Here is a 26619-nt window from a genome sequence, read left to right on the forward strand (position 1 = left end):
TTTTGTAAGTCGCTTTGAATAAAAGCATCTGCTAAAGTCAATAAATGTACATTTCAATGTAAATTTGTTTTCTTCTTCTATTACTTTTTCACACTTTCCTTTGCATGTTTTTACTCATTTTTTCTCTGTGTTTATCTGATATGTTGCTCCCCCTCTTTCTCTCTCTCACTCTCTCTCTCTCTCTATCTATCTCTCTCTCTCTCTCTCTCCTAGGTTGTGGTCTAGACTTCCACAAGCGCTGTGCTCTCCACTTACCCAACGACTGCAGTGGTTTGTCTCGGCGATGTAGGTCCAGTCTATCCCTTTTCCCTCCCGGGCGGCCGCGCCTGCCATCCCTCTCCACACAGGCAGGGGGCAGTCTAGAGGAGGTGAGGCCTTCTGTTTACATTTGAATTGCCAATTTAAAGGAGGAGTTGAAACTGCAGGAGGAGTTTGAAAATGCCCTGAGGATTTATTACTAATGTATAAGTCAGCTTTTTGAGGTTTCATAGTCAATTTAGTGTAGATAGTTTATTTTTTCCCTCCAAAACTCTTCTCTCCTGCAGTGATTAAAGAGGTTCTTTTTCTGTTAAAAAGGTCAGCACACACCCCATTCTACCCATCCATCCATCTTTACTAACCTTATTGTTTTCTCTACCTTTGCCTCCATCCTCCCTCTCTTCTCTCTCTTCCCATCCCTCCCTTTTGTGCTCCTCATCCTCAGATCAGCATGACGAAGACCAGCAACTACAGATCTCATAGTGGCTGCTGGGTGGACCGGTCGGGGGTGTGGGGGGGTCAAGGGCGAGGAGGAGGAGGAGGAGGAGGGGGGGCGCAGTTGCCCCACACCTTCCACGTGCACAGCTACACACGCCCCACTGTCTGCCAGTACTGCCACAAGCTGCTCAAGGGACTCTTCAGGCAGGGCCTACAGTGTGCTGGTTAGTGTGTGTGTGTGGGGTGTGCGGGGTCGCGTGTGTGTGTCGGTGTGTAATGTTTGTGTGTGTGTGTGTGTGTGTTTGAGTGTTTGTGTGTGTGTTTGTTTGAGTGTTTGTGTGTATGCAAGGCGCGTGTGTGTGTGTGTGTGTGTGTTTTGCGTGTTTGTGTGTGTGTGTGTGTGTTGTGAGTGTTTTGTGTGTGTGTGTGCGTTAATGCGTGCGTGTGTGTGTGTGTGTTTGAGTGTTTTGTGTGTGTGTGTATGCGTTTGAGTATGCGTGTTTGTGTGCGGTTTGATGTTGTGTGTGTTTAATATGTATGTGTGTGTGTGTTTGGAGTGTGTGTGTGTGTGTGTGTTTGTGTGTGTGTATACGATACAGTGCAATACGTGCGTGTGTGTGTGATGTGTGTGTGTGGGTAATGTAAGCCCATCTGTGTGTGTGTTTGGGTGTCTGTCTGTGTGTGTGTACTGTGTGTGTGTGTGTGTGTGTGTGTGTGTGTGCAGGGCTCTAGAGTGCGACCAATTTGTTAAAAATGCGACCAATTTGTTTGCTAAAATTTTTCCTGGGTCGCACTGGTGCACCTAATGTCATAAGGGTGAGTGCTTAGACATTCCTCACATCTGCTGTCTCTCCACGAACTAAGTACTACAAAAACCAATACTAAGTATCGCAATTAGAAAGGCCACAATATATAATATATAATTGATACTTTTAAGAATGACTTGGTGCTTCCCATAGCATAAGTGTATTTTCTCCTCACACGCACGCAGCTTTTTTTTTTTTTTTTGAGTATATTTTTTGGGCTTTTTATGCCTTTAATTAGATAGGATAGTGGAGATTGACAGGAAGTGATTGGGGGGAGAGTCGGGGTGGGATCTGGAAAGGATCACGGGGCGGTGCCCCAGCCAGTCGCGCCACTGCTGGGGCCTACACAAGCAGCTTTTAACCTGCAGCTGTCATGTGATAAGTAGCAAATAATAGTGTGGTGTTTGCATGCCGGCACACTTTTATGTGTATATTCTCAGAAAGTGCACTGGTCAATGGAACTTGTTGTGTGGTTGTTGGTGTGTGTGTCTGTGTGTATCTTCAGACAAGCGTGCAGTGTGCCCATTTGTTGAACTCATAAGGATTGTAACCGCTGTGTGTGTGCATCATCAGACAGGGTCTGCAGTGCACAACCCTTACAAAAAAAACCCCAACTGCATTACTGGTACTTTAAGCAGTGGTGGTCTTAACATAGAGGCATAGGTAGGCGGCTGCTTGGGCCCCCCTACAAGCGGTCGTAGTAGTGGAGCCTCCAACCAACCTCAAAAAAAAAAGGGAGAAAAAAGTCTGATCATCATGAATCCTTCAAAAGCATGGTAAATTTGTATTAATATTCTTACAAAATACGTTGAAACATCGAAGTGGTAGTTAAAATGACCAGTTCATGGTTATCTGTCCCTACACCCCCCACTTTTTATAATGAAATGGACTAGTCCGTAACGGTGCGCGGCGCGAAAGATAAACACACAGTGACAGGAGGACTGGGAAAGTTTAGTAAATTTAGCAACTTTGTTACTAGATTTAGTGACTTTTGGCCATCCTTAGCGACAGAAAATGCCATCTAGCGACACATTTGCTGACTTCTCGCAACGATGGCATTTTGTTTTGTTGTTGAAACGTCAGAAAATCTCCCCTCTCATGCCTGTTTCGTTAGTGAATTACATCGCAAATTCACCCAAAGCATTGCCCCATGATTATAAAAGTAACGACTGCCACATGTAGTATCAGCCCATGACATGTTATAGCTCAGACTATGTCATTGGAAGGTGCAGCAATGTCGGGTGAGATTAGGCCTACAACCAGTCAATGAGACGAGAGCATTGACATGATGACAGGGAAACAGGGACACACTTGCCAGCATCGTTCAACCACATTGAACAAAGGAAAGTAGGCTAGGCTACAACTCTCTGCTTACAAGCAAAGCAGATAGGCTAGCCTAGTTTAGGACAGACTGTCGGAGTAACATAAAAAAGGGGAACTATGCAGTTTTGTTTTAGCTTAATTTACCTTAACTGAATAGCTTCAGAGTCATTGAAATGGTTATATGACTTTTCGGGTTGAATGGTGGCCATCTTGCTTCCCCCTAGTGCCTGTGAGCGGAAAAAACACCCTTGCAACTTTGGGCCGGCGGGCCGGCGGCCTCAGAGACAGAAAGTCTCGCAGCCTCACGATGTAACAAATTGATTTACTGCACTACACACCAACCCAGCTAACAATTTACACACATACACCCCAGGCACCGACTAGAACAAGGTAGCCATGGAGTTTCTCAGACATTTGTCATGGCAGAGCCAGCGAAAAGAAGCAGAAAGCGAAGTAACAGTGAAAGAGGAAACTCCCCCTGCGAGAAGCCTGCGAGCAAAAAGCGAGAAAACAGCGAAGTGTAAAGTGTAGCCTATCAATTAATATGCAAGTATATTAAATCAAATATATTTAAATTAGACTCTTAAAGTTGCCTAGGAGAAAAGGAAACAGGTGTAAAGGGGGGGGGGGGGGGTAAAGGGCCATCACCGTTTTTCCTTTTTTTTTTTTTTTTTTTGGGGGGGGGGGGGTTGTTGCACTGTTAGGTTCTATCGTGACTAGTTTGTGTAGTGCTACACTTTGTGTGTTCTCTGCTTTCCATCTTCATTTTGGAGTAAAGAAGTGTATGCAGGGTAGCCTGACGAGCCGTTCGCAGTGCACAGTCCGAGGGGCGGGATAATCAGTTGTCTTTCAAATTCCCTCTGCACACAATAGGACAGCGGCAGCGCTATGAGTCCCATGCGTTTCCCACCAGCGGAGCTAGTTGGCTAGTTCAAACGTTTGCCAACTTAATAAAAAAGCTTAACTTCGTGTCACACTGTTCATAGCAGCAACATCCATCTTATTTGTTTTCAAGTAGCAGGGAATTCAAGCCAAACTGTTTGCAACTCTGCCATCAATCATTGTGTTAAGCCCACCTAACGACTCTATACACGATTTCATTGGCCTGATTAAGTTTCGATTTCTGGAGCTCACAAGCCAACGGAGAGTTGCTAGACTAGCCCTGGCAGCTGCCGCTAGGGGCGCGTCTAGATTTCTAGGCTATATGCAGGGTTTAAAGGGGAAGGTTTTTTTCTCTTCTCCAACCTTTACTTCTCCGTAGATTAGCTTTACCTGCCTATCCACCATTCAGTCGGTAGGCTACATTTTTATTTGTTCTCTTTTAAAGATCGGATGGGGTGGGGCATACATACCTTAGCCTTGGGCCCCAATTTGCTAAACCCGCCACTGACTTTAAGCTTCAAAACTGCAGTTTTGGAGGAAATATTTGCAGTTCTTTTGCAGGAAATTCAGTACTATTTTGGACACGAAAAAACTGCATTGTACTGCATAGTACTGCCCTTTACTGCAAAAATCGAGTATTTTAGACATGAAATTACTATTGTACTGCACAGTGTGTGTGTGTGTGTGTGTGTGTGTGTGTGTGTGTGTGTGTGTGTGTGTGTGTGTGTGTGTGTGTGTGTGAGTGCATATGTGCGTGTTCATGCAACTAGGCCTACATTATTGTCCATGTTCAGAAATAATAATAAAAAACCCAAGTGTTCTGTGATGTGAATATTCTCAGTGCAGTTGGTGATAGCTGCTGTATGGTCCATGTTCAGTGGTGTTTTCTTTGAACTGGCCTGTGGCTTCACAGATGTTTGTAGGTGTCATTCTTTGTACTTTTTTTGTGGGGTGGTTTCTATAGGCTCTTATTCTGGTTTTGTGTGTGTGTGTGTGTGTGTGTGTGTGTGTGTAGACTGCAGGTTCAATTGTCATCGGCGGTGTGCACCACTTGTTCCAAATAACTGTCTTGGAGAAGCAAAGTTCACCAATGGGGGAGGTAGGACCCTCCTCTATCACAACTAAACAAAATATGTTTGCCATCTCTGCAGTGCACAGTATAACATTGAAACGAATTACATTGAACAGTGAACTGTGGCCTGTGCAGATTCTAATAAACTATTCCACACGTGACCTAAAACAGTGGAATACTGTGATTTGATACCATGTCATATTATATACAAGCTGCTTTTGTTGATGTTGTATCTGTCTCTCAGACAGTGAATCAGGGTGGAACAGAATAGATGTGGATATGGAAAGCAGTGTGGAGTCTGTGAATGATCTCTATGAAGAGTTCTGTCCGCCCAGCTCTTCCAGTAACCTGCCCCAACCAGAGGTGGCGCCCTCGCGTCCAGAGATCGGGTACCATGCTACAATCCCCCATCATTCTCCCTTGCATAATACTGTACTATACATTACAGACAAACAATGCTTCATATTTATCAGAATTGAGCATAAATATTATATATATATCATAGCCTAGGCTATGTAGGCTAAAGAATCATATCGTGGCGAGTTTATTACAAAGTTTATACATTGGGATAATGTATAGAACGGCGGTCATTATTGGGAAAATAAGTCCCGACAGGACGAACTGGGTCTTGTTCCGCCCTGAAGGGACTTATTTTCCCAATCATGACCGGAGTACATTATCCCGCTTATTACACAGTTACTTGCCAAAACGAGACAATAAACTTCCCACGATATGATTCTTTAGCCTACATAGCCTAGGCTATGTATATATATATATATATATATATATATACAGTGGTCTCTTAATTTTTTACATATTAAGAGACCACTGCACATTTTTGTCACAAAAAATGCGCAGTGGTCTCTTCATTTTTTCAGAACTGTATGTATATATATATTTTCCGTAAAGTACAAAATAGCTTGTCATGTGATTCCCTCTCCATGATTGTGTCTGGCTCTCTCTCAGTCCGTGTTTCAGCAGTAATATCCCGCTCATGCGTGTCGTCCAGTCGGTCAAACACACTAAGAGAAGAGCCAGTGGAGTCCTGCGCAGAGGCTGGCTGGTGCACTGCACCAACACACACTCAATGGTAATCACACACACACACACACACACACACACACACACACACACACACACACACACACACACACACACACATACACCCACTAATAAATCATCAGTAACAAATTGACAAACAAATTGTGAATTGTGTGTTTCTCTCTCTCTCTCCCCTTCCTCCCTCCCTCTGTCTTTTTCAGAGGAAGCGGCATTATTGGGTCCTGGATAGCAAGTGCATCACCCTGTATCAGACTGAACACGGAAATAAGTATTATAAGGTCTGGAATCATTCTCAAACAAGAGATCCCTACCCTCCTCTTACAAGCAACCTGAGTTTCATGATGAAAATAAATAATTACATATGTAGTAGAGATGCACTGTTAACACTTTTTCAAACAGAAGATGAGTACTTATATGTCATACTACATAAGTGCAGATATCAGTAGACTACTTATTGCTTCCATCATAATCATAATACCATCGAAGTGCAATGAATCCAGCTGTCATGTAATGCCACGTGGTTATGCAATGAATACAATGCAAGTATAAAAAGGTGCCATTGTGAATGAAATGGTGCGTTCAAGACAACTAGAAACTACACAATGCAACCCTGTCTATCTCCTCTCCCCTCGCCCCTGTAGGAGATTCCTCTCTCGGAGGTGCTACAGATCCGAGGGACGGGGCAGCTGGCGGACAGCGAGTATTCCTTTGAGCTGGAGACGGCCACCACGGTGTACCGTGTGGTGGCGGAGGAGGAGGAGGAGGAGGGCACTGCCTGGGAGAGTGCCATGAGACAAGCACTGATGCCCGTGCACGGCAGTGGCATCAAGAGAGCGGGCACAGGTGAGAATGGACGCCTGGTGGGTGGGGTGGGTTTGGAAGTCAAGTCAAGTCAAGTCACTTTATTTATGTAGCACAATTAAAGCAACAACGTTGACCCAAAGTGCTTCACAGGTAAGGCCATCTTACAAAAAAGCAAAGGAGGGAGATTGACAAATAAAATTAAATATTAACAAATAAGTTAAAAAGGGGGATATATAGTAGAGGACTTAAGATGACAGTAAGACACAAGCCAGGAAAAAAGGTTACAATGCTCATAAAACATAGAATAAATTAATAAATAAATAGAAAATAAATACACAAAGGGCTATTAAAAAGAGGGAGAGAGAAGTGTATTGAGAATACAAGTCAAAGTCAAAGTCAAAGTCAGCTTTATTGTCAATTTCTTCACATGTTCCAGACATACAAAGAGATCGAAATTACGTTTCTCACTATCCCACGGTGAAGACAAGACATATTTTACCAATTTAGGTCCACAGACAAACATAACATTCAAGTAAACAAAAAAAGAAGTAAATAAGTAAATAAGAGGGCACATATAATAATGAAAAATAAGAGCAGCAAAATTTGGTTGAAATTGTGCATAGACAGTCAATAAAATACTAGTGCAAAGTCAGGCCAATAAAGGCTTGGGTAGTTCTGTTTGACCTAAGTAAGAAAGAAAGTGGCATAGTGGTGCAAGTTATGTAAGAGCAGCAGAAGTGTTGTGTTTTCAGGACAACAACACCAAGTTGTAAAGTGTACAAGTGTGCAAGTGTGCAAGTGTGCAAGTGGAGTAGTGCAGGCGGCCATTTTGGGTCCAATGTCCAGGATGTTATGTAGCTGAGGGTGGAGGGAAACAAGTGTGTGTGTGTGTGTGTGAGTGCATATGTGTATGTTTATGCAACTACATGATTATTCTTGGTCCTTTGCTATGTCCAGTTCAGGAAAAAAAAGTTTTTTTTTTTCTTTTTAGATTACGGTTTGCAGCAAGGGCAGACTCAGGTAAGAGGGGCTTTGATCATTCATCCTCACTCATACGAAGAACAGCTTTACAGTATTTTACTGTACTTTACAGTGTGGCGTTGTTTATGTGTTACAGGACATCAGTTCTGTCTATCAGATCTTCTCAGAGGAGGTATTGGGCTCTGGGCAGTTTGGAATCGTTTATGGAGGTAAGTGTAGATCTATCAGTTACATTTACACATAAATCATTTTACAATGTATACAGTTTATATATTTTTTCTAAAACAGCTGTCTTCACAAACATTACTATTACAGTAGTTCTATCTGCAAATGTCCGGAGTAAAACTGCTATTTGAAGTCTGCTGTGCTCTCATAGGTACACATAGACAGTCGAGTCGACCTGTTGCTGTCAAAGTGATCGACAAAACCCGCTTCCCCACCAACCTAGAGAGACAGATGAGGAATGAGGTGGCCATCTTACAGGTTAGTGTGTTGTTATGTACTTGTGTTGTTATTTACAGTATTGTAAGGCATGACCTGTTTCTTTACAACTGTGGTGGTTAAGACATAACCATTTCTTTGTGTGTGTGTGTGTGTGTGTGTGTGTGTGTGTGTGTGTGTGTGTGTGTGTGTGTGTGTGTGTGTGTATGTGTGCTTTTGCAAATAGAACTTGTCCCATCTCGGAGTAGTCTTGCTTGAGGGTGTTTTTGAGACATCGGAGCTGGTCTTCGTTGTCATGGAGAAGCTCCATAGCGACATGCTGGAGATGATCCTGTCCCATGAGAATGGCCGCCTGCCGGAGCGCACCACACGCTTCCTGGTCACACAGGTCAGCCAGTCTTTCTTAGTTTACAATTTGTTTCTATGAGACACATCTGATCTGAAATTGCTCCAATGGTGTCAGAGACATTGGTCCATGAGGTAAATGGTTATGGTTATGGTTATGGTATTTAGCAGACGGTTTTGTCCAAAGCGACATACAAATAACAACAATACAATAGTTAAATGTAACAGTAAACAATGAAAAAAGTTGGTAAGACTACACCAAGGAGAACAGCAATAAACACCAAGGAGAACTGCAATAATAATCAACAATGTCAATTCAATCAATAGCCTAATGAAAATAAATAAATATTATAATATACAAACCATAACGCATAAGAAACGCTTAAAAACTAAGCAGAACAGTAAATAAATAGCAGAACAGTGTGTCTGAAATTCTGTGTGGAGGCCTCTGCCATCCTATGAGCCTCCGTGTGGATGGCAGTGTTCTTAAACATGTATATCAATTGTCCAAACAATAAATCTGGGGTGCGTCTAACTTACTTAGCAACTATGGTTTTGGGAAACGCACCCCTGGTTGGGTGGCGTTTATTGCAAAGTTGATGGTTTTACATAAAACAAACCCAGTGCTGCTGGTGATATTAACTGGTGCTGTATTGCTGTAAATTAGAGATATAGGGCTCTATCTTGCACACCAGCGCAATTGACTTTGTATACTTGTGCTTTTGTCTTTCCTATTTTGCAGTCAGTGCATATTGGAATTTTCCCTCCACAGGTACATGTACTACGGGGCGTTTCAGCCCGAAAGGGGGCGTGTTCGAAATAAGCGGTCCCTGTTGATATTTTGCAGTTTTAGAAAATAATTCCGCCACAGACCAGGAACCTCCTGGTCTAAAGTCAGTAGCGCAAATTCAGATGCTATTTTAAAGCAACACCAAAGAGTTTTTTGTACCTTAAAATAATGTTTCCAAAATCGTTTCAGTGGTTCATCAACTTGTAACAGGGTGAACGGCACTTCTGCATTAAACTTCACAGCCCTCTATCGGCTATAACCGCATTTATGTAAGTTTGCCAGATCGGTAGCGGATCTGTAGTTCGATGGAATGAGACATAAGAAACTACAAATTTGACTTGCATCTGATGTCGCAATACATCGTACTTTCATAAATCGCGCAACATATAGGACCTTGTCTATGGACATCGTTATTTGCAAAGCCGGTGCTGGATAAACAAATAGCATGCGTGCAACAGAGGGAAAGATCTTTGGTGTTGCTTTAAGGGCACATGCATGGCCACAGGCCTGCAGAAATGAATGCTATGCGCAGACACCCTGTGCACAGATGAAAACATTCAAAGCCTTGATAATATTTGTCCGTTTCCCGGTTTTGTTTGTGCATTGGTCAACTAAAAATTTAGTAGCCTATATAGTACATCTACATGCAATATCTTTACAACAACAACGCCTAATTACGACCTATTCATTTGGACAACTTTATACAGCCCTAAAGGCTAAAGTTACCTTTAGTTTTGTTCCAATTTACCGTTGTGTATGGCTTTAAACATTGTGTGCGCTTTAACATCAGCCTATAAGCATTATTCCAGCTGCGCTAAGGTTTTGACAAGCACCACAATTTTGCCTACCTTGTTGTAACCCATCTGAAATAACTCCAAACTTTGCTATGTTCCCTCCATCCTTTCGTTGTTTTCAAAAAGCATTTTATATCCATGATGGCCTTGAAGTCTTGAGTTTGTGAATTTGCTTAAATAAGCTTATTATGGGCTGTTAACCAGCAACCATAGACAGTAAAAGAAAGTAGCAAGAAGCCTTGGCTACAATTCCTGTAGTTGTTGCGTCCATTCATTGTTATTCTCTCTCCTGCTCAAACAAAAGTTGTGCGTGCATTAAGTTGATGATAACGTGTTTACAAACTCTACTTTACATAAAATAAATATTGTAAATAGCCTACTGTCATGCAGTTAATGGGATACTGTGCAGAGTTGGAAAGTTAGGTCAACTTGGAAACAGTTTCTCGTTGTTGAGTTGCCTGTTGGTAAGGTACAGCCGTAGCTTACAGCTGCAGGAGCGCTTGCTTGGGTGCCTGTGTTGCGCAATGCACTTTGCCCCTCTCATCTATACGACGCAGTTCCCATTTCTCCAAACCATACATAATTACAAGGACAAATATTGCTACACGAGGGAAATCAGTGTGGTGTCCGATGTGAAAAAACAGGTATAAATCTAGCGAACACATTTCCACGAATCACGGATGTGTTGATGACATAAATTAGGAAATATTAGAGGACTTAATGAGACGTGATGTTGAACTGCATGCCAATGCTATTTAACCCAAATGCCCCAGCAACAGCACGGGAGAGGAGAGCTTATCTGACAGATCTGCATTGTCTATAGTGATGTTAGATTACTCTGGAGAGATGTTCTGATGTAAACTATGGCTAAAGTTTTGATGACAATTATTGTAATTTGTAGGTTACACCTTAGTGTATGTGAGAGTTTGATTGCAAGAGACTGGACAAGATTCACATTTACACTTTTACTGTTTATACTGTAATTTGTTGTCAGACCATGTCATTGCAATGAAATGTAAACATAGGACAATCTCCTTAGGAAAAACTGTGCATGCAGTGCTGTAGGAATTACAGTGCAGTCTTCCTACACTTCCTGACGTTCTTGTCTGTTGGGCCACAAATTCTCATTCACATCACAACTTGTTCAACCATTTTGCATGTAAAGACTTGCTATGAACTAATGGCTAAATGTTGTGGGGGGTGAGACTATTCAACAGAGACCCATTATAATACATTTTGATCAACATGACTTAAACAATTGATAATGTAGGAAACAGCAGAGAATTGTATATAATCATTTGTATGGATGAAAAAAAAAATTCCAAAGCATTTGCAACTTGTTCAAAGATTTTTTTTTTATGTGTGCAAGTGACACAATGATGTGAAGATTGAACAGGTAGTTGAAAATTTCAATTCTGATCTGAGAAATGTACCAAAGCGACTGAGAAAAACTGTAATCTACCAACACTTTTTCATTTCACTTTTCTACCCACATAACTAACATCCAAACACTAAAACCAATAAATCGACAAATAAAAGTGAAATGGCTCCTACATTCTATTTGTCAGACAATTCTATTCTATTTGACAATGCTTTGACAAGATTTTCTCTCTCTTTTTCTGTTTGTGCATCTGTATGTGTGTGTGTGTGTGTGTAGATTCTGGAGGCACTACGGTACCTGCACTTTAAGCACATTGCTCACTGCGATCTAAAGCCTGAGAACGTGCTGCTGGCCTCCCCTGATCCCTTCCCTCAGGTTTGTACACACCATGAAGTACTGTGTGTGTGTGTTTGTGTATTATGGGTATATATTTATGTTTTATTTATTTATATGTATTATGTGAGTATGAAAATGTAACCTCTATCTCTGTCTCTCCCTCCCAAGCTTTTGCAAGTGTCCTTGATGGTTCATTAAAGAGGTTTTAATAGTCAAAAGTCTCTCTCTCTCTTTTTCTGTCTCCCCCTCTTTCTCTCTTTCTGTCTGCCCTTTCCTGTTTCCCTCTCTCCACCCCCATGTCTCTCACCTCCCTCTCTCTTCCCTTCCCCCTTTCTTAACCCCCCGCAGGTGAAACTGTGTGACTTTGGCTTTGCACGTATCATTGGCGAGAAGTCATTCCGGCGCTCGGTTGTGGGTACGCCGGCGTACCTGGCCCCCGAGGTGATCAGCAGCAGCGGCTACAACCGCTCACTAGACATGTGGGCAGTGGGGGTCATCCTCTACGTCAGTCTCAGCGGCACGTTCCCCTTCAACGAGGACGAGGACATCAGCCAGCAGATCACCAACGCCGCCTTCATGTACCCCCGACACCCCTGGTCACTCATATCACTGGAAGGTGTGTGTGTGTGTGTGTGTGTGTGTGTGTCCCATTCCTACTGGGAGTGAAAAACATTTATTCAATGTTAATCAAACCTTATGGTGCCATGTGGGAATACAATCAAAATGATAATGTGTAATCGTTATTAGCTCTACACAACGTAACAAAGAGCACGTTATGCTGAGAGAAGGAGAGGGGGGGGGGACAGACAGACAGATAGACAGATAGATAGATAGATAGATAGATAGATAGATAGATAGATAGATAGATAGATGCAGCATGCACATTTATTCATTATATTTCACATTTGCCGTATTTATAAATTAAACAATTGAAAAATGTGTAGTGTGCTTCCCATGGAGCTACTTCATTTCAAACTGTTGCCTAAAAGCCAGCATGTGAGAATGATGTGAATGCATGAGGTGTATTTATGTTAAAAGGGTTTCATTAATCTTCCCCTTGCTCCCTCCCTTTTTTTCAGCTGTGAGTCTCATCAAGAACCTGCTCCAGGTGGTGGTGAGGCGAAGGTTCAGTGTGGGGAAAGCTCTGGGACACCCCTGGCTGCAGGTGAATCTCCTCAGCGTACACATGCACACACACACACACACACACACACACACCAGTGTTGTCATCAGAATACACTTTGTCTGTGTATAGGCTATGCATTAGCTTTTAATGACCATGTACCAGGAGTGTATGTGCAAGGTTTTTTATTCAGCCTACAATATGCTGGTATGTGCTAGTAAGGATTTCTCAAAATACGAAATACTCTCTCCTCCTCTGGCTCTTTTTACAGAACTTTCAGCTGTGGTGTGACTTGCGTGAGTTTGAGCAACATGTCGGCCGCAGGTACCTCACGCATGAGGAGGAGGATGAACGGTGGCGACGACTTGCAGCAGAAAAAGGACTTGACTTTCCTTCACATCTCACCGTTAATCAAGAGAATGAGGACAGCAGCTGACAAGACATAACAAAAAAAACTCTTAATCTGAATGTTTTCAGTCCCTTTTGTAACTACAGGAAATTGGACTTCACTCTTTTATTTGAAATATCATGATGGCTTTTGACTTCAACAATAAATGGGTGTTTCTGTAAGGGGCACTGTTATGTCCCTTCACTGAAATTTTGGATTTCTTTCAAAATTTGTCTTACTAGTGCAGTGCCCATTCAAACATGACATTCCTGTAGAAAATCCATAGCCCAATTACTGTACATGCCCAATTACAGGCGTGCCTGGTTTAAAATAGGATGAAAGGGAAAAACATCATTCCAGCTAAGCATCCAATAATGAATACTGAATATTATATTATAATATATTAGCCTAATTAATGTGCAGTAGGCCTAAGCAGAATTTAGGCATGGCTGCATCATGTGATATTTTTACAGATCAAAATATAGGCCTAAGCCTAACAGTCGTTTTGAGTAAAGGCTATGTGTTTATTGTTAAGCTTATTGAATAACTTCCTGCTAAAGAAGACAAACCATTTTGTGGAATGATGCATCATCGTATGAAATTGCCAAGGATGTGACTCAACAATAGCTTATAAGTGACATCACGCTCTCTCTGCCACTCGTTGTCTTTAGCTGATCGAAATGACATATGCCTAAAGCTTTAATGTAAGGCTATATGTTTATCCTATTGAATAACTTAATGATATAGAAGACAAACCATTTTGTAGAAAGATGCATCATCATATGAGATTTCATCATATGATTTGTGACTCAAAAACAGTTTTTGGTGATATGTCGCTCTGTCTGCACTTGTTGTCTAGTGTGGCATTCTCTAAACGTCCTTAAAGTCGGGACCATTATCCTATCCCTCGTTTCAACTTGGGACCTTTCAAGTTTGAAATCAATCGGACCATCGGTTCGAGAAATATGCGAACATCAGACAGACACACACACAGACAAACAGACAGACAGATGTTCCTGGCATTTATAGATATAGGGCCAAGATTATGCTTGATATATATATATATATATATATATATATATATATATATATATATATATATATATATATATATATATATATATATATATATATATATATATATATATACTGTAGGCTACACTGTGTTAGAGGCCTCCATCTTGTCTTATATTATGTACAATTTTGAAATAATACGATACAAAGCATTTAGGGGTCCAAATACCACTTTTGTACATGTCCCTCACCTCATCTATTGAAACACATAAAACAAGCTAATTCATTTGCAAAATGACATAATTTCAAACGAAAGTGTTTCACAGACATATTGCTCAAGAGACCATATTCCAATATTGTTTTTTTACATTATTCATACGCTTTTATTTATTTTTATTATTTTTTTTTTTTTCAAAATGCTCCCTTACTTTTGAGGCATTATAAGTATTTTACAAAGCAAAACGAATCTAGTTTCTAGTGCAACAGAAATTAGCAAGTTAGTGAGCAGTGAACATATGTTTACCAACCATAGCCTACCAGGTGACTCACATTTCAAAAAAGCCAGGTAAAGATCATGTCTTCTCTTGAAGTATTAATTATGGGTCCTTATTGCAATGCTTAGTAACTGTATTTTAAAATCATAAAATGATGCTGCGCGTCGGGGTCCGGTCCGCCCTGTCGGGACCTATTTCCCGACAATGACCGGCGTTTTATACCCCTTACGTGTGGATGTATTAGCCTACAGACTGTGATGGTTAAAATTAAACTGTATAGGGGTTGGTTTTTTATTTATATACATTTAGGGGTTATCAAAAGTGACCGTAGCAGAAACACCCACACAATTGAGCCTACAATTGAGACGCTGGTGGTGACTTTTATTTTGAAGTGGTTTTCAAGAGACGTCAGATCAAGCGTCAATAGCGGAAGTAGCATGCTGTTTTCATTCCCCTTAGACAGCGTACGACAAGAAAATGGAAACAGGCATATCTGCGAAGGTTAAACAAAATTAAGTTCTTTCTTTTTTGCAATATAGACCATTCTTGACATATCTTGTGTATGAATATTTATTGACTCCACGTGGACAGACTAAATAACGCTAGGCTACTCTACTGCGTTGTTGCAAACTTGCCAGAACTACATTGTTACAGTAATGATAGGCTAATAGTTACTTTCAGTAGTCACATAGATCATCATAGATACAGTGTTTTTATTTTTGTGTCTGTTGCCTTGACCAGTAAATTCAAGTCTTATGAATGCAGACCTTTTGACTGACTGCAGTGTTGACCACAGTCACGAAACAATAACACAGATGTAACACGTGCAGTTAGACATTTTGATTAGTGATTTACTTCGCCTACTATTCTATGATATTCGTATGAATTAACTGAAGTCTGTGCCATGCTGTCATTTGGAGGGGCATGGAAGGCTACCTTGCTCACAAACGAGAGGTTGTTGCAGACCACGCAGTAACTTAATCGTTTGGCGATTACTTTGACTCAGTAGTGGCATTAGTCTGGGAGAACCCAGAACCTTTGGCAAATTTGAATTTGCTCTGCAGGTCTGGTGCTAGTGACATGGGTCATCATTCTATAGCCTACAATATGTGATTATTTTGTGTAAGCCCTTGACCAGTAGCCTAACTCTATTCATGTCTTGTGAATGCAGACCTGTTAGCTCTTGCAGAATGAACAGTAGTTGTCAACGTTCAACACAGATGTAACACAGTTAGACATACCTTGATAGTATAATTCACTACTCTTACTGATATGGTTTTCTTGTGATGAACTGCTATATTCATAGTTCTGTGTTTGAAAGGGCATGTAACAGATTGATAATGAACTTGCAGTTAGGCATAGGCTACATGATAGATCCTCTTCTCCACAGTTGGAGTTTGCTGTGCAGATGACCTGCGATAGCTGTGTGAACGCAGTCCGCAGCACGTTGGAGAACCAGCCAGGTGAGTTTATAGTCATTAATGAAATAACCATCAAGTATAGCTGATCTCCCCTAGCAACCCATTACTGATTTGCAATTTCATATATTTAGTATGTTCTTAGAACTTTATTCACAACAGCATTTCCCCAAAGGAAATACTCAGCCACTGCTATTCATGACTATCATGACAATGGGCTTGCTTGCATAGTGCTTATAGACCCTTTCAACAATAAAAACAAAAACAATGCTATTTGGTTCCCAATCTACTTCCTCTGCATTAAGATAACAAATGGAATGTTAAAACGGAAGCCTTGTGGGGCCAACTATGATGCTGATAATGGAACTCTCTTGAAAGGGTCTATCAGAGAGGGTTCAAGCGTAGTAATCAAGGATCTTTGGGTCTATATTGTATACATTTACAGTTAGGTCAGGCATCCATTAACACCAGTCGCCCACTGCAGAGGACCTCACTGGTCAAGGGGCCCCACAGACGCACTGGCTCCTATCCTTTCCCTGATGCATATCTTAGCTCAGCTGACTCTGGAGCAGATGCTGCTGCTCTGGTGTGGAAATTCGATTCTTTACACTTGCTTGCAGGCATGTTGTTTATGTGTGTGTCATTGGGAAGTGTGGTTATGCATGATCAGACCGATGTCCATGAGTATGTAAGGATCTTTGTATTGCCTGTGAATGTGTGTGACGCCGCGGCTATCTGCGCGTCCTCACGCGACCATATAATGGCCGCACCGAACTTAAACATGTGGTGCTTTTAAACAACGGACTTGTGTTTAAACTATTCATATTCATTGCCATGGACTTCAAAAGTACAACTTCTTACTGTCGCTATAGCCGGTGATTTCCTGGGGCTTCTAGGAAGCACGCTCCTGATACGGGATGATTATATGGAAGGGTGCGTTCGCGAACGACGCACTTGCATCCTTGCTAAATCAATTATTGTTAGTCGACTCTGTACTTTGTATATAATGGCATGTGTCCATGCATTGATATTATTAAGTAGGCCTAATGTGTTCTTATAGTGTACCGGTGCCCTTTTAACTTTGTTTGATGTGAATTGATGATATTATGAGTAAACACCCCTGCCTGTGTATAGACGAATGGTAGTTACCAATTAGGTGGGGGTTTTGCCAATGCATAAAATGGGTGATTTTCATTTGGAGGGAGATCTCTCAAGGAACAGAACTGCTTGCTGTTGTTTATAGCGCAAGGTATTGTGTAAAACCTACTAAGCCTAAAAGCCTAGTGTTGTTAAATCTAGTGCTGTTGTTTCTGGCTGAATATAGCCATAGCCTTTTTGTTTCGTTTATCAAGTATTTTTGTTTCTATTTTCTCTTTCTTTTCGTTGCATTATTTTCTCCTATAATTTTGCACTGGATGACTCATACTTTTGGTGATGGAAAAATAAATATCATCATTCACGCCATTTCTGCCTGACTTCTGCCATTTGTGCCAAACCCTAAGACCCTTGACAAACTACTTTTTAACAATGTGTATGTATGTATGTATGCTTAGCTGAGGTGGTATGTGGATACAGATACATGTAGCCTACTGTCAGTGAAGTCAAGTAATTTCTGTATACACATGAATGACACTTGCTACATGGGGACAACAGTGCATTTCACACAGACCATAGTGCCACGCAGAACAGATGGCACACAATATACGCTATACAATTAATTAAAGAAAAAAATGAATTAGGACTGTACAGTGTACAGAAACACTGCACACACACAAAACACACACACACACACACACACAATCACACTATGGCACTGTATATACAAGGCTATGCTATAGTATACTGTATACAACTAATATCACTGAACATATTTAACATTATTTTCACAAACTTAAAATACAGGCACATATATGAACATTTTGGTGTGTGTGTGTGTGTGTGTGTGTGTGTGTGTGTGTGTATGTATGTGTATGTGATCTGTGTGTATGTGATCTATATGTGTGCGCGCGTGTAGGGGTCCAGGTGGTGCAGGTGGACTTGAGTAAGGAGCAAGTGTTGGTGGAAGCGTCTCTGACGGCCCAGGAGGTGCAGCAGCTGATCGAGAGCACCGGACGCCGTGCCGTCCTCAAGGGCATAGGCAGCGGGCAGCAGGGTGAGTGGGCCTCCACAGTCCCTCCGGAAGCTTCTATTCACTCAGCTTTTCCTCTCTCTCTGTTGTTTGTGGTCACAGAGAGATGGGAGACTTTGATAACACAATTACACCAATAACAGATAACAGTTGCTGTAGTCCAGGGAGGATGCACAAGTGAAGCCGTGCTTTTTAAGGGGCTGATTTGGGCACACTTTACATGGATAGCCCACTTTCTCTCATTCAAGTTTTAAAAACTGAGCGTTAAAAAGCGTTTAAAACTCTCTTCCTGGTGCAACTACGAATTCTACTGTATGTATGTATGTATGTATGTATGTATGTAAGTATGTATGTACTGTACAAGTATGTATGTATGTATGTATGTATGTATGTATGCATGTATGCATGTATGTATGTATGTATGTATGTATGTATACGCATGCATGCATTTATTTATTTATTTATTTATTTATTTAATTAAATTAATGCATTTATTTATTTATATAAATGAAAAATAAATCAAAATAAATTTTCATTCATTATTTATTTATGGGCTTTTCTAGTCTTTATTGACTGGACAGTGGAGAGTAGACAGGAAATGAGTGGGCGAGAGCAGGGGATCGAGGAATTACCTCATGCCAGACCTGAACCTGGATCCTCATGGCCACTGGACAAGGACTAAGTTAGTTTGACTGCTGGGATTTACAGTGAAGAGTGAGGAGGTGTGGAGCCTTGTGCGTTACCTAGCTCAGGAGTGTCTCCCAGTTAGAAGCCTGGAGTGTTCCGAGTGAGTTCTGAGTTGGCAGAAACCCAAACAACACACTGTGAAGGTAGAACATGTAGGTTAGCTCTGATCAGATGTGTTATGTTTGTTCTTCTACATCATAGGAGCAATTATTGTTCTCTCCTCCCTTCCTTTCTTTCTTCCTCCCTTTCTTTCTTTCTTTTATTCTCCTCATTACCACTTTTTTGATGTTCTACCCCTGCATGTTTGTGTGTGTGTGTGTGTGTGTGTGTGTGTGTGTGTGTTTGTTTGCTGTGTGTGTGTGTGTCTTATGTGTATTGTGTGGGTGTGTTTGTGTGGTGTACGTCCCTGTGGTGTACGTGTGTGTGTGTGTGTGTGTGTGTGCGCGTGCGGGTGTATCAGACCTGGGCTCTGCCGTGGCTATGCTGTCTGGCTGTGGGCCTGTGCAGGGGGTGGTGCGGTTCCTGCAGCTGTCCCAGGAGCGCTGCCTGATCGACGGCACCATCGATGGCCTGCAGCCTGGCTTACACGGCCTGCATGTGCATCACCTGGGAGACCTCACGCAGGACTGTCGCAGGTATACACACACACACACACACACACACACACACACACACACACACACACACATGACCATGCATATGTGCACATACACATGGATGCCATGCAATCTGTGTTGCAAACCTGATGCAAATTTCAGCACCTATTTTATGGATAACTTTTACATTGTTACAGACAGACACACACACACACACACACACACACACACACATACACACACATTTGTATGTACCTGAAAATGGGTCCTATTATGGTACAACAGAAGGATACAAGGAAGTTTATTGTCACATGCATATAGTTACTGGAAGTAAGAAATGCAGTGAAATTATGTCTGGTGTCAGCCTATTTGTGCAAAGTGGGGGGGTGTAAAAAGTGCAGTAGAAGAGGGGTTTAGTAGATTAAGTGGCAAGGGCTGCATAAGAAAGGTGGGGGAGGATTGGAATTGGGGGGGGGGGGGGGCACCAATAAGGAGCACCCAAGAGCAACAGGGGCAAGGAAAAACTCCCTTACCAAGGAAGAAACCTTGGGGCAGATCCACGGCTCAAGGGGCTAACCCAACTGCCAGGGGTCTTGGTGTGTGTGTTGGGGGGGATGACAGGGGAGATGGGATAGTGTGCTGTGTATGTGGGGAGAGGGCAGTGTGCAATATGTGTGTTGGAGAAGCTTCCTCATGAGACAATGTGCTGTGTATTGGGGGGGGGGGGGGGGGGCAGTGTACTGCAAGTATGGTAAAGGGACTTACTATTGCAAGCAGAGTACTGTATGTATGATGTATGTGAGTGATGAAGATGTGTGTGTGGGCGGGAGGGGAGTGTAGCAGTGACTGTGTGTGTGTGTGTGTGTGTGTGTGTGTGTGTGTGTGTGCGTGTGAGTAGGTGGGGGCAGTGTGCTGTAAGTATGTAGAGGATGTGTGTTGGAGAAGATCCTGAAGACAATGTGCTGTGTATGTGGGGGGGGGGGCTTACTGTAGCAAGCAGTGTGCTGTATGTATGTGAGGTGATGACAGTGATGATGTAAGTGTGTGTGTTTTTTGTGTGTGTGTTGGGGATGGGGGTGGGGGGGGGGGTCAGAAAGGCTAGGCAATCAAGGACATGGGTAGATGGAGAATTGCAATCAAGGACATGGGTAGATGGAGGAATTGGATGATACATGAACAGAAGTGGATATGTGACAGTAAACTTTACCTGATATATTTTTAGCTGGTTAACTCATCTCTAGAAATGTACATGGGATCTTAATCCATTATAGCTGAATGTCTGAGATGGGAAATAGGCTTCTGTGTTAATTACCAAGGGCATGTAAAGATTGAAAATTATGTATTTTAATTTATTTTTGTATTTTTGTGTTACCAGACAGAACACATAATAAAAGGTGATAAAACACACAATAAAGTGCAAATTCTTAAATATAACTAAAATGCATAAATGAAAGTCATAAAATACAGAGTGATATTAATTAAAAAATAAGTGGATTTGATCAGGCTAGGAGATAGCCACTGAGAATAAGTTTAATGTTAATTTAACCTGCCAGCAGTTTGAGCATTTCTTATGTCATCTGGAAACTGGTTCCAGAGCTGAATCACATAGCAGGCAAATGCATGAAACAAATAAATAAGTCCTTGTGTGACATGATGATAAATCCTATTCATTCTTACATCATTATAGTCCTATAGAATATAGTTTACATTGTACTTCACCAGGCTCCCACTCTGTAGCCTCTAATTTAAATGCTCGGCAAAGTCAATCCATGAGCACAGCATAACAGCATCATGTGGCATGAGACAACTTTTACCTGACCCACTGCTGTTTGTGCTTAGGATATTTCTCATGGTATTAATTATGCAAATAATTTAAGTTAGACTTTAGACTTTGCACTTTCCCTAGCATTTAAATTAGGACACTACCGGTATGTATTTTTGGGGGGTTTATCTCCAATGTCGGTAGAGAGAATGATAACTTGGAAAATGATGAAAATACGAGAAAGCATCAAACAAATACCTGTATGTCTGTCTAGTATTTTTTTTTTTTTTTCGTACAGTTAAATTTGTATTACTTTGGGACAGAGTTATGAAGGTTTATGACAAGTCGGCAAACAATAGAGCGATAGACTGGCTTAGAAATCTGACCACTTGTCACGGTCTTATGTTTACATTCCATGTCAAATCCAGGGCAGGGTTGAACATGTTCACTCGGCTCCAACAGCAGCTTTGAGGGGACAGGCCCAATTTACAGCCATGTCAAGTCGCCAGCAGTCAAACAGACTTACGGCTGCAATCTTCAAATGAAAAATGAGGATCTGATGGAGTTGGGAGGACTACCATAGGGCACACCCTTCATTGTGTTCAGTCTTATCATAATCAGTTCATGAGAAGTAATACTTAGTTTAACCACTAGGGTGTATTGTGGGTGTAGTGGAAGTACAGAATAGGAACTAATAGCAGAGACTTTCTAATGAGACACAGCACTCAAAGCCTTGCGCACACCCAGTTCTGCCTGAAATAGATGCCCGATAAGTGCCCAAAATGCATTGCAATATGGCCGCCGAGTGGAGAGACTTGCCTTCTCCTGCTAACAGTGCAGGAGAAGTTCTTACTACTATGGTTACTGGGTCTTGCCTTGTGATAACACCGATCTTAACGATCTGATTCATGGCCTCTACTAATGTTTATTTATGTGTTCTCCTGCTGTGCTGTACTATGCTAGTGACATCACTACCCCCCACTCTCTCTCATAGAATTCAACACACTACAGAGCTGTCACATACCCACACTCATAATATCATGACTACACAATGGCCCTGTCAGTCATATATTTATGCATGCATTAACCACACAAATATCCCCTTTGTGAACAAAACACTCTAAAATGTATTTCTAAGATGTCTGAAAACACACACATACACACACACACAGAAAATAGAACTTTCTCCCTTTTCCTCTCTCATGTGTGAGCACACACACACACACACACACAGAATGTGTGTGTGTGTGATCTGTTTCAGATTTCATCAGTTCCTCTTGCTGATGTGAGTGAAAGAGGAAGAGAATTGATTAGCTTAAGAGGATTTCCAACCGGATTTGGCAGCTTTACTTTGAAGCTGATGGAAAGGTTATCTCCCCTTTCCCCTTCAGTATACACACACATACACACACACAAATGCACACACACACACACTTTCTCACTCTCTCTGTCCTGTTCCCTTTATATTGCTCCTTCATGCTCTATCAAACATACACATACCCTATATCTCTCATAGACATACCCTATATCTCTCCCGCTCTCTTTAGCCATAAACACGTGTTGAATATTTATACTCTCATATACTCTTGATACAGTCTCTATCTCTCTCTCTCTCACACACACACACACACACCACAAACCAGCCCCTAATAGGATGAAATGGCAGCTTTTTTTTTTTGATTGGAGAACAATAAGAACCTTTGAAGCGGCCTGAATCAGCTCTCCATGCTGAAAGGTCTCATGAAGAGGTTAATCACTGCAATCTCTTACCCTCCCCTCTACTCTCTCCCTCTCTCCCCTTTCCCAGCTGTGGAGAGCACTACAACCCCTATGGAAAACCACATGGCGGACCACAGGACTCCGAGAGGGTACAGTTGCCACCCTGCCCAGCTATTTCTAAGGCGCTGTGTTGCAACTGTGTTTGTGGGATAGAAAAGATAGAATGTTCTTGAAGGGTTTGTGCATGCTGTGTAAGTTATTTAAATCTCTGTTGCTGGACACAACCAAACACTAGCACTTCACAAGTTAGCGTAATTGGACAGAATAAAAGTTCAATGGATTTTTTCAGTCTGAAATCGCAATGAATGGTACTGGTCAGTGTCTCCAGCATTCAGCTAACAAGTTACACTAAGGTCGTCTTAGCAGAGACATACATGTGAATGCCAGGGAGGTAAAATCATAACCAGCCAATGCGGAAGCTTCGATGGCTTTGAGGACCGCATTTCTAGTCCATCTGACTCCATAGGGGAAGGTTTCTGGGCCAGTGAGAGAGGGAGAGAGAGAGAGAGAAAAGAAGAGAGATGAGAGAGAGATTAAAAGTAAAAAATTAGGTTTTAGATTTGCTGCTGTGATGTTTGCATGCTGACTCGTCTGTCTGTTCTCTGTCCTGCAGCATGTGGGTGACCTGGGCAACATCCAGGCAGGACCCGAGGGACGGGCCTCTTTCCGCCTGGAGGACACACAGCTGAAGGTAACACACACACACACTTTCTCTCACACTGATGCACTCTTAACACTTAACACACATACACACATCACTGCAGGGCAGACACACACACACACACACAGCAGAAATATAATACATACACTCATATGCACACACAAACATTGTGAAGGGCACAGACACTACCACACTCACTCACACACACACGCATACACAGAGAGAGAGAGAGCCCACAATGTCTAGAAATCGATCTTGTTCTGCCAAAGTCAGGGACATTCCTGATGCGTTCCCCTTCATGCTTGTAAACAAAAGATCCCTTGTATCAGCAGAAAACAAATATTTTATGTAGGCTGTCTTCAATTATATTCCACTAAAGTCCTAAGCCCCTTCGAAAAAATAAAACATAAAGGTATACTTATGAAGTATAAAAGAGAATCACAGCATAACAAACAGCATATATGATATTTTAATAATAATGATAGTAATGACATTTTATTTACATACAACTACCTACTAGTGCTTTTCAACCAAAAGTGATTGACAGAGAATGAATCAGTAAAATCAATAAACTCTTTAGATTGTAAGAGACCATACTGTGAGAGCATATTGTGAACCCTTATGTGGTTTGTCAATGATTCTTATATTCTTGATAATGAATGACTCATTCTGTCTTATCCAGGTCTGGGATGTTATTGGTCGATCTCTGGTGGTGGATTCTGGGGAGGATGACCTGGGAAAAGGTGGTCACCCCTTATCCAAGATAACAGGGAATTCAGGAGAGAGGTATGAGCTGTGTGTGTGTGTGTGTGTGTGTGTGTGTGTGTGTGTGTGTGTGTGTGCCCCCCCCCCCACATACTGCCTTCTGCTCTGTTTGAACACATATTTGACACACACACAGGTCCTTAGCTTCCAGGAATGTTCCTCTGTAAAACCCGCTCTGTGCCAGAAAGGGTAGTTTGGGGTCATAAATCAGAAAAGCACTTGAAAGAAACCACTGACAGTGCAGCAAACTCTTAACACCCACTCTAATGTTGATGATCAATAGATATTCCCATCTCTGACTTAAAGTCTGTTTTCTTTCCAGTCCCATGCAGAGATATGACATGAATACAAACTGCAAACATGTGGAGTGTGTTTCAAATGAATGGAAAGTTGTCTTGAGATGCCTGTGCTATTTCTCTCTTTTTGTGTGTGCGTGTGTGTGTGTGCGTCATACAGATTGGCCTGTGGCATCATCGCTCGCTCTGCGAGCCTTTTCCAGAACACCAAAAAGATTTGTGCCTGCGACGGCGTCACTCTGTGGGAGGAGCGAGATCTCCCCATCGCCGGGAAAGGTCGTCAGAAGCCCGACGCCCCGAGCGCCAATCTGTGACCTCCTCACCTCACCTCACCTGAGCACAGAGGTGGAAAACTCTGACTTCAGAATGTAAAAGTCCTGCCATGTGCAGGTTTTTGAAGAATTGCACTAATTTGACCCAGATGGTGTAGTGAAAGGTTCGAATAAATGTGGTAGGAATTTTACTCACTGAAGCTGGAGTTTTCCACGTCTGTCTCATGATCATATCCCAAGATGAAGATTCTTCATCTCAGAATTCCTAAGTGTCTAACAGAACAGCGAGAATATTTATATCAATTCATTGGTGTAGTTGCTCTGTGGGGTATTTCAAGCATGTGGTTTAGGGATAACCTGGGTAAGTTAATTAACAGTAAGTAGTAAACTTCTGAATAGAAGAGCTTATTGGGTTTGTTAAGTTAGGAGAATGAAGCCATAGGACTGTTCTATTAGAAGGTTTACCACATCCTCTAGGTTAACTAACCCAGGTTTGTCACAAAACCACATAGTTGAAATGCACCCCAGGTTTGGTAGTTAGAGTTATGAACAATGAAAAAGAGAGACTAAACTGACTTTGCACTGGTGTGAATGAGTATGTGACTGACTACAAAGTGTCTCAGAGAGCGGAGAGGCTAGAGATTCCCATGTTTGGAGTTTTAATGTATTGGCCTAAAGCACTGCATTCCACTCAGATGGACTTTATGAGATCCCCCACTGGTCTGCAAATTCCACTATGGACACTCATTTCCATGAGAAAAGAAAATGTACAAAACATTTCTCTCCCGCTTTGCACACTGTCTGTGTCTTAGTGTGTGTGTGTGTGTGTGTGTGCGCGCGTGCGCATGTGTGGGTACATGTGTTTGTAAGAGAGCGGAGTGATTTGGTGATGTTTCATTTCAAAATCTCCACAACTATTTTTTGTGTTCTCTTTCTTATAAGCATCTCTCTGTTGGCCTCAAGTGTAGTTCTCGGGGGAACTAGAGAAAGGCATGTGAGTTGTGCTTCATAATCAACTCCAGATGTTTGCCATCTCAGACTGCTGTAATGCAAACCAAAAGTTAGGAGAAAGGGACTTAGGCCCAGAACACCCCCCACACACACACACACACACACACACACACACATACACAAAACTCACTATTGATAGTTAAAGCTTGTCCTATGCTTGACAACACAGCCATAGATGCGTCTTGCAAAAATTAAATTAATATTTTTCTCCTTGACTTTCAAATCTCCCAAGTTGTCAGAGAGCATTATTCCTTTGTTTGCTGTCATGATGAGAAATATTGTTCCATAGCTGTACCATAATGACGTGTAATTATTTTGTAATTCAATGCTTTGTAATTGTATTTTGAATTAATAAACAAATTATTTGTCAACCAGCCCGTCAACATTTAAAGCCACTTCTAATTACGCACAAGTCACTTCACTTTACGCACAGGCGAAATTATAGGCAATTACGTGCTACCAATACAGCAACATCTCTCAACTATTAATAATGTCGACGTGTTTCAAAATGG

General features: G+C 41.8%; 2 protein-coding genes across 3 annotated transcripts in view; both read left to right on the forward strand.

The window, feature by feature from the left end:
• LOC125289421 (serine/threonine-protein kinase D1-like) overlaps positions 1-13434 on the forward strand; it is a 29516-nt gene extending 16082 nt beyond the window's left edge. For both annotated transcript variants that reach the window (XM_048236241.1, XM_048236242.1), the window contains exons 5-19: positions 214-368; positions 704-920; positions 4723-4806; positions 5024-5168; positions 5746-5869; positions 6042-6119; positions 6483-6684; positions 7637-7665; positions 7763-7835; positions 8003-8109; positions 8294-8455; positions 11654-11752; positions 12062-12329; positions 12793-12878; positions 13108-13434. In XM_048236241.1, coding sequence (XP_048092198.1) covers positions 214-368; positions 704-920; positions 4723-4806; positions 5024-5168; positions 5746-5869; positions 6042-6119; positions 6483-6684; positions 7637-7665; positions 7763-7835; positions 8003-8109; positions 8294-8455; positions 11654-11752; positions 12062-12329; positions 12793-12878; positions 13108-13272 — 1994 coding nt within the window. In that variant the 3' untranslated portion in view covers positions 13273-13434. The remainder of the gene's footprint in view (positions 1-213; positions 369-703; positions 921-4722; positions 4807-5023; positions 5169-5745; positions 5870-6041; positions 6120-6482; positions 6685-7636; positions 7666-7762; positions 7836-8002; positions 8110-8293; positions 8456-11653; positions 11753-12061; positions 12330-12792; positions 12879-13107) is intronic.
• A 1712-nt stretch (positions 13435-15146) lies between these two features.
• On the forward strand, positions 15147-26481 carry LOC125289770 (copper chaperone for superoxide dismutase-like). Its single transcript, XM_048236752.1, has 8 exons — positions 15147-15233; positions 16123-16195; positions 18165-18302; positions 19426-19600; positions 23131-23191; positions 23716-23793; positions 24446-24549; positions 24985-26481. The coding sequence occupies exons 1-8, from the start codon at positions 15210-15212 to the stop codon at positions 25136-25138; spliced, it is 807 nt and encodes a 268-aa protein (XP_048092709.1). The 5' UTR covers positions 15147-15209; the 3' UTR covers positions 25139-26481.
• The last annotated feature ends 138 nt before the right edge of the window (positions 26482-26619 follow it).

Source organism: Alosa alosa, chromosome 24 (genome assembly GCF_017589495.1).
Source record: "Alosa alosa isolate M-15738 ecotype Scorff River chromosome 24, AALO_Geno_1.1, whole genome shotgun sequence".
NCBI classification, from domain to species: Eukaryota; Metazoa; Chordata; class Actinopteri; order Clupeiformes; family Clupeidae; genus Alosa; species Alosa alosa.

Coding starts and splice junctions, on each gene's coding strand:
- LOC125289770 (XM_048236752.1), top strand. CDS start 15,210: ATGGAAACAGGCATATCTGCGAAG. Junction 15,234..16,122: donor AAACAGGCATATCTGCGAAG/GTTAAACAAAAT, acceptor TCTTCTCCACAG/TTGGAGTTTGCTGTGCAGAT. Junction 23,794..24,445: donor TGGAGGACACACAGCTGAAG/GTAACACACACA, acceptor TGTCTTATCCAG/GTCTGGGATGTTATTGGTCG.